General features: G+C 37.3%; 1 protein-coding gene across 1 annotated transcript in view; it reads right to left on the bottom strand.

Annotated features, from left to right (window-relative positions):
* Positions 1-12134, bottom strand: part of MSANTD3 (Myb/SANT DNA binding domain containing 3) — a 164042-nt gene that overhangs the window by 13996 nt on the left and 137912 nt on the right. Inside the window, 1 exon segment of the mRNA XM_053715766.1 lies at positions 3544-3672. Within this exon segment, the coding sequence (XP_053571741.1) occupies positions 3544-3672 (129 nt within the window).

The following is a 12134-nucleotide window of genomic DNA, read 5'->3' as shown; positions in this document are numbered from 1 at the left end:
TAATGGATGATCCGTGGACTGGATACCCTTAACAAGAGAAAGTATCATTGCTCAATGTAACTCTTGTTATTTTTATATTATTAGGTTTGAGTGCACCCCGGAGTTTGATTGCCTATTCAAGTGAGTGCTGGATCCACATTGGAGAGATATATATATATTTCTAAATGCTTTGCAGGATTACTTTCACAGCACCCAGTTCAGTCTTATTATACTTGGGATTCACAACCTTTTTTGATTTAAGACATACATGGGATATATTTAAGTGTCACTCCTGAAATACTATTATTAGTATACTATTATATATATTATATATTAGTATACTATTCAATCCAGTGATATAAAGAAACCAGACTATATGCTACAGAGGCAAGGCTCTTAGTGTAGCCGATCAGTGGGAAAAAAGCCCAGACTGAAGTGGACAGTTCCTTCAAAGTAAGAAGAATAAAAATAAATTTAAAAAAAGAGAGGTTATCTTCCTTTATGGTGAAAAGGGAAGTTATTGAGTTTGTCAAGTCCTGTTTTCACAGGTATTGGCTTAAAAAAGAGATTTCAGTTCAAGTAGTTCAATTAAGGGAGCACAAAGAGTAGCATATTACTATATTTAGCAGTGTTTCTGCTGGTCTTAACTGTTACACACACACAATCTGTAACCTCTTCTTCCAATGCCGACCGGACCTCTCCCCCATTCGCCATGCGGCATTATAGATCCCAGTTACACCAGACTGAATTTTAAGTGAGGCTGGCAGCAGCAACAAGTTGAAGGGACCCATGGGTTTGTCTTAGAGGCTACAAACTAGGGCCTCAGGGCCTAATTATAAGGTGCCAGTGGTGCCTGAGTTTGTCAAGCCCTGACAGAGATGGATCATTTTATAATGTATGTGTGTAATAACACAATACAAATTGGATGTGTATTTCACAGCCACACCAGGTGAAATTTTAGGTGTAGCACATATGGGTGTGGCACATATGGGTGTTTTGGGAACTCTAAACCATGGTGCTTGGGCCTAATTTTAAGGAGCCAGGTGCCTGGGATTGTCGAGCCCTGGTTTACATTACAGTTAATATGGCACTGTTTTCCATGTAGATTATTACTGCAATAGAAAAATAAATATAATTACTTATGTTCTTTAATTCCTCATAATTTGTCAAAGACCAAAGAATAAATATTTTGAAATGTATATAATTAAAATAAATGATTATTTTATAAAAATATCCAAAATGTAATCATTAACAAAATTGTATCAAAAATGTTTTACGATTCAGGAATATTTCTTAGAACGTTACAAAAATGCCTCATTCACATAGTGGTAAAGATATAGTACCACTAAGTGACTGCTGGAAGAACTCTGATATTATTCCTGGTTATAATAGTTAAAGGGACACTGAACCCAAATTTTTTCTTTTGTGATTCAGATAGAGCATGCATTTTTAAGCAATTTTCTAATTTACTCCTAATATCGAATTTTCTTCCTTCTCTTGGTATCTTTATTTGAAAGGCAAGATTGTAAGTTTAGATGCCGGCCCATTTTTGGTGAATAATTTGGGTTATTTTTGCTGATTGGTGGATAAATTCATCCACCAATAAAAAAATGCTGTCCAGGATCTGAAACAAAAAAGAAGCTTAGATGCCTTCTTTTTCAAATAAGAATAGCAAGTGAACGAAGAAAAATTGATAATAGGAGTAAATTAGAAAGTTGCTTAAAATTGCATGCTCTATCCGAATCACGAAATAAAAAATTTGGGTTCAGTGTCCCTTTAAAAGACAACAGAGAGCAAACAGACCATCAAAAATATTCATAACCCTTTTCACAGAGACAAAAGTAGATATATATATATATCAAAAACATATACTGGGAAGTGTGTTCCTATACAGGACACACAATATTTTATCTCAGTATATAGAACTGTGAAATTTATTAAACTAGGGGTGCTGATACAATATATATATATATATATATATATATATATATATATATATATATATATATATATATATATATAAAAATCAAAATCATAGAAGGGTCCCAGCACTGTTTTATCCAAAATACTTCTTTATTGGGTTAAAAGAAAGCCAGCAAACAGCAGCAACGTTTTGGGCCTACATAGCCCTTACTCATGTTAAAGTGTACTTTTAGAGCACCTGTGTAACTAATTAATTAACTCTTTAGTTCATTATACATCACCATTAGTGTGAGCACCACGTAGTGGACACAGTGACAAAATCTTTTTAAATGTCATATACACCTGTCAGATTATTTTTACATATATAAAAGAAAGTTAAAAACATCATCATAGTTACAAATAAAAAATGTCATGATATATTCATCCAATTAACAATTGGACCGCACTAGTTAAAAACAAAATGGTTTAAATAAATAAATAAATATAAGTCATAATCCTTATTTAAACCTACTGGATGTAAAGTCCCTAATTTTTGGATCCACCAAACCTCCCTCTTTTTTTAGCATTAATTCTCTATCCCCCTCCTCGTCTTAATTTGGGGATACGTTCTATAACTTGGAAGCAGAGTTGGCTCACAGTGTGTCCTGCTTTTGCAAAGTGGGCTGATACAGGAAGAGCCATATCCTTATTTCTAATACTTGATTTATGGGAACTAATCCTGTCATTTAAGGGGTGTATGGTCTCCCCCACGTAGCCCCGCTCACATGGACATTTGAAAAGCTAGACAACAAATTCAGTGTCACAGGTATAATATCCATTGATCTCCCTTTTCTTATTATCATTTACCTGGGCTATATGTTTACCCCTGATCATAGAATTACACTGGGCGCAGATTAGGGACTTTACATACAGTAGGTTTAAACAAGGATTTTGATTTACATTTATTTATTTAAATAATTTTGTTTTTAACTAGTGAGGTTCAATTGTTAATTGGATAAATATATCATGAAATTGTATATTTGTAACTATGATGATGTTTTTAACTTTCTTTTATATATGTAAAAATAATCTGACAGGTATATATGAAATTGAAAGAGATTTTGTCACTGTGTCCACTAGGTGGTGCTCTTTTCACACTAATGGCAATGTATAATGAACTAAAAAGAGTTAATTAGTTACACAGGTGCTATAAAAGGATGCTACCTGTACACTTTAGCATGAGTAAGGGCTCTGTAGGGTCGAAACATTGCTGCTGTTTGTTGGCTTCATTTTAACCCAATTAAGAAGTATTTTGGGTAAAACAGTGCTGAGACCCCCTTCTATGACTTTGATTCTATATTAAAGGGGAGTTGCAGGACCCCATTGGTCTACTTGCACTTTGAAAAGTTTATCCTGTCATATACAGTGCTGTACCTTGCTCTTGGAACTATATATATATATATATATATATATATATATATATATATATATATATCCCCCTTCTTTCGGTCACCATTCTCCTGTTTATTCTTGTATACATAAACAGATAGTTCCTAAGTTTAAAACAAATATTTGAAGCCCTGCCCTGTTTTTTTTTTTTTAAAGCGCTTATACGAACACTGGTGTAGTTTATCTATTGTTGACGATCTGAGATGCAATTACCTTTGTTTACACTGATGGAAGGAGAGTCTTCTGAACACAAATCTGTGACAGGCACTTTCCTAATTGGTTCTGTCTGGATCTTGCCCTGTTCGTCAATGAGCAGTTCTAAATCTCCTTTATGAAAAGAAGCTATTAAAAAAAAATAGGACTTGTAAAAAAATTAATTTAAAAAAATGATAATATTTCTCCATAAATAGCAAATACCAGACCTGGTCTCCTTTGCTGTGGCCAGTTACAGTCAGTTTAGAGTAAACTTGTGATCTGATATGACCAAATCACTTTGCAGACTCAAAACATTTTGCCATACTAAAACAAGAGGTGTAAGAAAAAAATCATGCTTCCAGTGGGGGGATTGGACAGAGTGGTAGCAAAATGTTCTTTTTCCATTATTCTCTAGAGAGATAAGCTAATGAGGTCTGCTCTCCACACAAGCTCAGCCCATTTCATTAGGTTCTGGTTTCAATTAACAAAAGCCGCTATTTCATATACTAAAATACCTAAATTATATATTCCCCATACATTTTATATTCTGCAGCTGGTATAACAAGTCACTGGAAACAATTTTACAGTACAATGGACCTTTAAGCACTAAGTATTACACTAGATATAATTATATATTCAAAGCATTAGCCTTAGAATAATTTGCAGGTACAGTTTAAAAAGTATATTAGTAAATCTCTAAAAGATAAGTGTAAAGTAATAGGCACCAGCATGCTAAAACCTAGGTTCCCCTTTTCTCTCTTCTGCTAAGGCCAGGTAGGGACAAATATAAAGGAGTGTTTTAAACAATGCTTTTGTGTCATGCTTGTTATTCCTTATGAGTCTGCATGTCCAATGCTCATAAGAAATGGAAAACCACAATTTTTAGAGCTAACTTACAGAATAGACAAAATAAATAAGTATTTTGCAAAGTCTGTTTTTTTATGAACATAATTAAATGTTATACTATAATCTCATCTCTTGTTTATAAAATTGTGCTTGTGTCACGTTCCCTAAAGAGGTAAAAAGCAAAAAATTCTGTAACCACAAAATGCTGCAATTTTCCTAAACTTGGTGCAGAATTATGTAATGATTACTGTCCCTTTAAAGCATTTAAAAACCATGGTTACCAATTTTGCTTTTTTTTTTTTACACAAAAAGCAAAAGCTGTTTAAATGTCACTTTAAGAAAAGTAAATACAGTGTTTCCCCCAGGAACTATTTAATAGGCAAACCATCTGGCTGATTTTATTGAACACCTGGCTAAAATTTATACTTATAAACTAATAATAACTTTTTTCAATGTTTGTTGCCCACATTCTCATTAAATCAATGTATGTCAAGTGATACAATTCATTTGTGCTTTGGATAGCTTAAGTAATATTTGTTACTAAAGACAAATGTTATAACAGTGCAAATAATTACACTGCTCTCACCCAACTACTTCATAATGCCACACAGTTGGCAAAAAGATTCTGTGAAGAACACATACTGTATATATATTCATTATTTTCTCTCCAAAATATCAAAAATAGTATGAAAAAAAAACCTGACATATTATGGAGAATGTAAGACTGTAAAACACTATCTGGGTGATGGGCTAATACATAAACAATATTATCATTATTAAAAAAAAAAAAACCCACTAGAGACAGGTGGTACAGTGCATGTTTACCCCATGAGAGCAGATACTGTACAAGCCTTCCTAGATCATTTTTATAATATTTAGATTGTTTCTCTACGTCATAAGAGAATTATTTGGAATGACTGGAAAGTTTTGACAAGTAAAGATGGAGCTATAATCCTTTTTCTTTCTGTCTTATCATCCTTGCCCGTATATTTATGTACTACAATAAATACATTAAATAATCATACCAGCGTGAATTCACAAATAAAAATATAAATACAACAATAAAAATGTGAACACTATGCCCAGATAAAAATGTCCCAAAAATAGGAATAAGGAGTTAGAAAGTTCTCCTATGTTTACACCTCAAAGACAAGAGAATGGAACAACCATAGTGTGACCCTGTATGGTAATAATTATCCACAAATGATTCATCATTTGATGATGTGTTTATGATTTGGGGTGGATCTGAGGTTGAAGCAAAAAAGTTTTTAGAGTATTTGAATCTTAATGAGTATAATGTAAACCTGGTTAGTAACATCCAAACTCAATGCATTGATTTTTTAGATTTAAGTATATTTATAGAAAATAATGAAATTTTAACTAAGAATTTTAGAAAAGATGTAGACAGTAATGGTCTGCTTCATGCGAAAAGTGGACATTACAGTAAATGGATAAAAAATATTCCTAAAAGCCAGTTTACAAGAATCAGGCGTAACTGCTCAAAAATCACTGATTATAAACAAGAGGCTGATATTTTACGCAATTTTTTTTTATCACGATCATATAATGAGACAGATCTTTCCAAGATAATGTCCTCTGTTGAAATGGATGACAGGGAAAAGTTACTTAGGAACAAGAAGAAAGTAATAGATGGAAATAAAAATCCACCAACAGTAAAATTTATAACTCAGTATGGGGAGGGAGTGAATAAAGTTAAGGGGGTCCTTAATAAATATTGGTCGGTGCTTACAAGTGATCCTCTACTTAACAAGGTACTTGATAATAGACCCAATCTGGTTTTTAAAAAGAATACTAATCTAAAGAATTTAGTTGCCCCAAGTAAGCTCAGAGATGGAAATAAACTAAATAGTGACCCAAAAACTATCAAAGAAAATTTTTTGAAATTAAATGGGACATATAAATGTAATAAATCTTACTGCCCGATGTGTAAGAACATCAGTTCACAACGATCAGTAATTAAATCCAACACAACGGGACAGGAATTTAAAGTAAAAATTTTTATTACCTGCAAAAGTGTATATGTAGTATATTTATTAGAGTGTGGGTGTGGCCTACAGTATGTAGGCCGCACCAAAAGATATCTATCAAAAAGGTTTAGTGAACATATTGCAAATATCAAAAAAACACTTTTGAAACACAGTGTCCCTAGACATTTTTTGGATAAACATAATTGTGATCCTTCTAGTTTGACCATTAAGGGGATAGAAATTGTTCCTAAAGATCCTATGGGAGGTGATCTCTTATTAAAATTGAGAAGGAGGGAGACCTTTTGGATCCACAAACTAGGTACCCTCACTCCCAAAGGTTTGAATGTAGATATTGATATTACAGCATTTATTTAGCGTTCTAACAAAAAATTATTAGGATTTTAGAATAGTAGTTCAGATCTTTCCCAGTATGTCGGTTATGTTTTAGAAAACAAAGAATCCGTTTATTATTTTTATGTAATAGAGAATAATATTTTTCCAATGAACTATTTATATGTATTTTAAAATTAATTTCTAAATGGTTTTAAATGTAGTGAAATCAATGAATTACATTAATTTCAAATATGAATTTGCATTTCATGTGATTTTACAAGTTGGATTGAAGTGTGTATATCAACATACAGTTGAAACCTATTATGATATATTTAGGAAATAGTTTTTTATTCCACATTATTTGTTTTTAATAAATAATCAATTGAATGTTTTTATGCACATTACCAATCTCCGATTTTGTTTTTCTATAAAAGTTTCTAAAAAAGTTTCTTAATATTAGTTTATTCAGGATATTATCAAATCATGTGTTTTAATTTTAAGTGTTGTTTTTAAACAATGTATTGTATCAAATATTGCAATTGAATGTGTTATATAGGATGTTATGATTTTTATGTATTTTAAATTTATGTGCTGTTTATATACAATGTATTGTATTACATACCGCAACTGTATAGTTATACAGCCCACAGCTCAAACAAAGGAAACCATAGAATACAGTATAATGGACTGAAGGTATTTAATGAATGTACCCTTTTGGACAGCAGGGGGCACTACTAATACATTAGTATAAATAGGAGCCTTTGATGTGCATTCGGTACTCTTGAGAAAGCCGCCAGAGGAGGCAGAGAAACGCGTTGAGGCGCCGAATGCTTGTACTTTGATGTATACTGTTTGACAGTTGAAAGAGGAGAGAGGTGTGATTGGAATATCGCAGTGATAGAGATTGGGTGGTGACGTCACACGCCGACTCGTGCAAAGCCAGAGCCGTGAAAAAAACGCCAGAGTACTCCTTACCTGTCAAGATTCTTATGTTATATGCCCAATTGATTGGAAATTTTGTGAGTAGTTTTATTTAATTGCATGTCATTAAAGTGTTGTTGGATCTCACACTATTGCAGTTCCCTTTCTTTTTTTGCGCTCCAGATTTCACTACTTTGAATTATCCACAAATGTTGTCACTACTGCTCACACTCAGAAGAAGTATTGTGCTCGATTCAAATCCCTGTGACAGTAACCCACAGTGTTTATATAGCACAAAACATAAAAAGCTGAATTAAATGGTGAAACGTGTGTTGGAGCATCGTATCGCCAGGAGGGGTAGTCACATGACAACATTGCAACTTTAATTAGAGGCAGCATTCACTGAGGCTGTGCTTAATATACTGTGGTCTCCTGAATGTAAATACCTCTGTTGTGATTAAAGGGATACTAAACCCAAATGTTTTATTTCATGATTCAGATAGAGCATGCGATTTTAAGCAACTTTCTAACTCACTCCTATTATCATTATTTCTTCGTTCTCTTGGTATCGTCATTTGAAAAAGCAGGAATGTAAAGCTTAAGAGCCGGCCCATTTTTGGTTCAGCACCTGGGCAGCGCTTGCTGATTGGTGACTAAATGTAGCTACCCAGGTGCTGAACCAAAAATGGGTTGGATCCTAACCTTACATTCCGCCTTTTTCAAATAAAGATAGCAAGAGAATGAAGAAAAATTGATAATAGGAGTAAATTAGAAAGTTGCTTAAAATTGCATGCTCTGTCTGAATTGTGAAAGGAAAAAAAATGGCTTTAGTATGCCTTTAAAGGGACATAAAAATCAAATGTTTTCTTTCATGATTCAGATTTACTTATATTAACATTACTTGATTTGCTTGGTATCCTTTGTTGATGGAACAAAACAAAAAAAACTCATACATTATGCTTACCTGATAATTTCATTTACATCGTGGGGACGAGAGTCCACTGCTTAATTCATCACTTGTGGGAAATAAGAACCTGACCACCAGGAGGAGGCAAAGACACCCCAGCCAAAGGCTTAAATACCTCCCCACTCCCCTAGTCCTTCTGCCAAGGGAATAAGGAACAGTAGGAGAAATATCAGGGTATAAATGGTGCCAGAAGATCAAAATTAAACCGGAGAATGGGCAGGTGCAGTGGACTCTCCTCCCCACAATGGAAATGAAATCATCAGGTAAGCATAATTTATGTTTTCCATCTAAAGGGGAGGAGAGTCCACTGCTTCATTCATCACTTGTGGGAACAAATACCCAAGCTCTAGAGGACACAATGAAAATGAAAAAGACAGCAGGGTAAAGGAGGCGGACCCTATACTGAGGGCACCACAGCCTGCAGAACCCGTCTCCCAAAAGCTGCTTTCGCAGAAGCAAACATGTCAAATTTGTAAAAATTTGGCATAAGTATGTAAGGATGACCAGGTGGCCGCCTTACAAATCTGCTCCATAGAAGCCTCATTCTTAAAGGCCCAAGAAGAGGCCACAGCACTAGTCTAGTGAGCCGTAATCCTCTGAGGAGGCTTGTGTCCCGCTGTCTCATAAGCTAGATGGATCATACTCCTTAACCAAAAAGATAAAGTAGCAGCAGAGGCCCTCTGTCCCCTGCGTCTTCCAGAATACACAACAATTAAGGACGACATTTGTCTGAACTCCATCGTGGCTTGAAGGTATAACTTCAAAGCTTGAACCACATCCAAATTATGAAGTAACCTCTCCTTCAAAGAAGAAGGGTTAGGACACCAGGCAGGAACTACTATTTCCTGATTGATGTTACGACTCGACACTACCTTGGGAAGGAATCCCAATCCAGTGCGAAGAACCGCCTTATCAGCGTGAAAAACTAAGTAAGGAGGCTCATATTGCAAGGTCGTCAACTCAGAGACTCTGCGTGCCGATGCAATAGCCAATAACAACAGGACCTTCCATGAGAGAATCTTAATGTCACGGGAATGCATAGGCTCAAACGGAGCCCTCTGCAAAACCTTAAGAACCAAGTTTAAGCTCCAAGGAGGAGCCGAATTCCTGAAGACCGGTCTGATCCTAACCAGAGCCTGAACAAAGGACTGAATGTCAGGAAGCTCCGCAAGCTTCTTATGCAACAGTACAGATAAGGCTAAGATCTGTCCCCTTAAGGAACTGGCGGCAAGACCCTTATCTAGGCCGTCCTGAAGAAAGGCCAAAATCCTGGATACCCTGCCCTTATGCTATGGGTATCCTCATTCCTCACACCAGGACAAGTAGGTCCTCCACACCTTGTGGTAGAAGCGTCTAGTAAACGGCTTCCTGGCCTGAACGAGAGTATCAATCACTCTCTCTGAAAATCCTCTCTTGGCTAAGACTAGGCGTTCAATCTCCACAAAGTCAGCCTCAGAGAATCGAGATTTTGATGTTGAAAAGGACCTTGAACTAGTAGATCCTTGCGACAAGGTAACTTCCACGGCGGATATGACGACATCGCCACTAGATCCGCAAACCACGTCCTCCGCGGCCACGACATAGCAATCAGAATAGCCGAAGCTTGCTCCTGCTTAATGCGGGCCACTACTCGAAGTAGAAAAGGCAACAGTGGAAATATGTAAATTAGGTTGAAGTCCCAGGGTACCGCCAAAGCATCTATCAGTTCCGCCTGGGGATCCCTGGATCGCGACCCGTGTCAGAGTAGCTTCCAATTGAGCCTGGACGCCAGGAGATCAATTTCTGGCATCCCTCATATGCTGCAGATCTCTGCAAACATCTTGGGGTGGAGAGACCATTTCCCTGGATGAAACGTCTATCTGCTCAGAAAATAACGCTTCCCAGTTGTCTACACCCGGAAAGTAGATAGCTGAGAGAAAACAATTGAGAGTCTCTGCCCATTCCAGAATCCAAGATACTTCCCTCATTGCCTGGGTGGTTTATGTAAGCCACCGAGGTAATGTTGTCCGATTGGAATCTGATTAATTGGGATGACCCCAGAGGGGGACAAGCCCTCAGAGCGTTGAATATCGCTCAAAGTTCCAGAATATTTATAGGTAGGCTCGATTCCTCTCGAGTCCATCCATAGGTTCCTTAAAAGAGGAGCTATACTCAAGCGGAATGGTCGTTCTCTTAGCGACCGTGGAGATAGCACCATCCACCTTAGGGACGGTTCTCCACAGTTCAAGCTGCGCGTCCGGAACGAGGAAAAAGCTTCTAAAAAGAAGATGAGGGAGAAAAGGCTGAGCCCAGTTTCTCCCATTCATTCTTAATAATGCTCATCATTTAGATAAAAACTGGGAAGGCCTGGGACACTACCCTGTCCTCGTAAACCCTATCCAATTTAGGGATCGAAGGTTCCTCCGGGAGTTTCAGTTCCGGAACCTCCAGCGTAGCAAGCAGTTCCTTCAGCAAAAAGCGCAAATGCTCCATCTTAAATTTGAAATCTGGTTCCTCTGTGGACGGAGGCCTAGAAGTAGCCAATTCCGACCCAGAAGCGAAATCCTCCGATAAGTCGGAGTCACCCTCCTCAGCGGATAATCTGAGACATCCAGCGGAGTCGAAGACCCCTGTGACGGATAGCAGTGCTGTACCTTGTGCTTAGTAGGCCGAGGCATTGCATTTATGGCAGCATAAACCCCCGTCTGTAACTGATCTGCGAAGTCTGGAGGTCAAGGGGCCCCTCCCGTGGGAGGATTAGTAGTGCCCTGGGGAACTGCTTGTGTAACTGGAGATGATTGTAGGGAACGTACCTCGCGGGCGGAGAACCCTCAGAGGTGGACGGGTCAGTCGTACTAAGTACTTTATTCTTTTTCAATATAGCAATATTGTCAAAGCATGTGGAACGGAGTTGTGTCCGTGGTTCGACCAGAACCTCCTCACAGTATACAGTTAATAGGTTTAGATAAAGAGGGAGTATCCTCTAACATATCAGAGTCCTCCATAGCTTGTGCCTTTATTACAGACTTAATGTATTAAATGGCACCTTTATATCCCAATGGCCGGGGCACTCACCACCTCCTGGACAACAGGAAACAGCTTTCGTCTCCTCCGAACGCAGGTCAAGAAAGAGGAAGGTACAGAGGCAACACCCGGTTACATGGAGTGCCATGCAGGACCGCCCCTGCACTCGAGAGAGAGAGACGCGCCAAAAAAAACCTGCGTCAATCTCTCTCTAACTGTTCCACACTGACAGAGTCTTCATCTCACACAAGTGCAGCATAAACACAATAAACAATATTATGCATAATAAAATCCACCCTGTTCCATAACCCCCTTCCGAGGGTATTACCCTAGATTCTATACAGATAAAAGGAGTCAGACTGTGACCCTGTCTTCATACGTTATCACTCCCCCTGCATCTCCGGACTCTAACTTTCACCCATGCTCTCACTGAGATGCTGACAGGACTACTTAAAACTCCAGTCCCATTGAGAAGAGTACTACCCTCCATAAGAGACTCTCTGAATCTTCCGTCACTTCTTTGCCAACCTCCTGTAACGAAAGGCAAAGAA

Source organism: Bombina bombina, chromosome 5 (genome assembly GCF_027579735.1).
Source record: "Bombina bombina isolate aBomBom1 chromosome 5, aBomBom1.pri, whole genome shotgun sequence".
Classification (NCBI taxonomy): domain Eukaryota; kingdom Metazoa; phylum Chordata; class Amphibia; order Anura; family Bombinatoridae; genus Bombina; species Bombina bombina.
The sequence above is the reverse complement of the archived record's forward strand: the minus strand, read 5'-3'. Positions and strand labels throughout refer to the sequence as shown.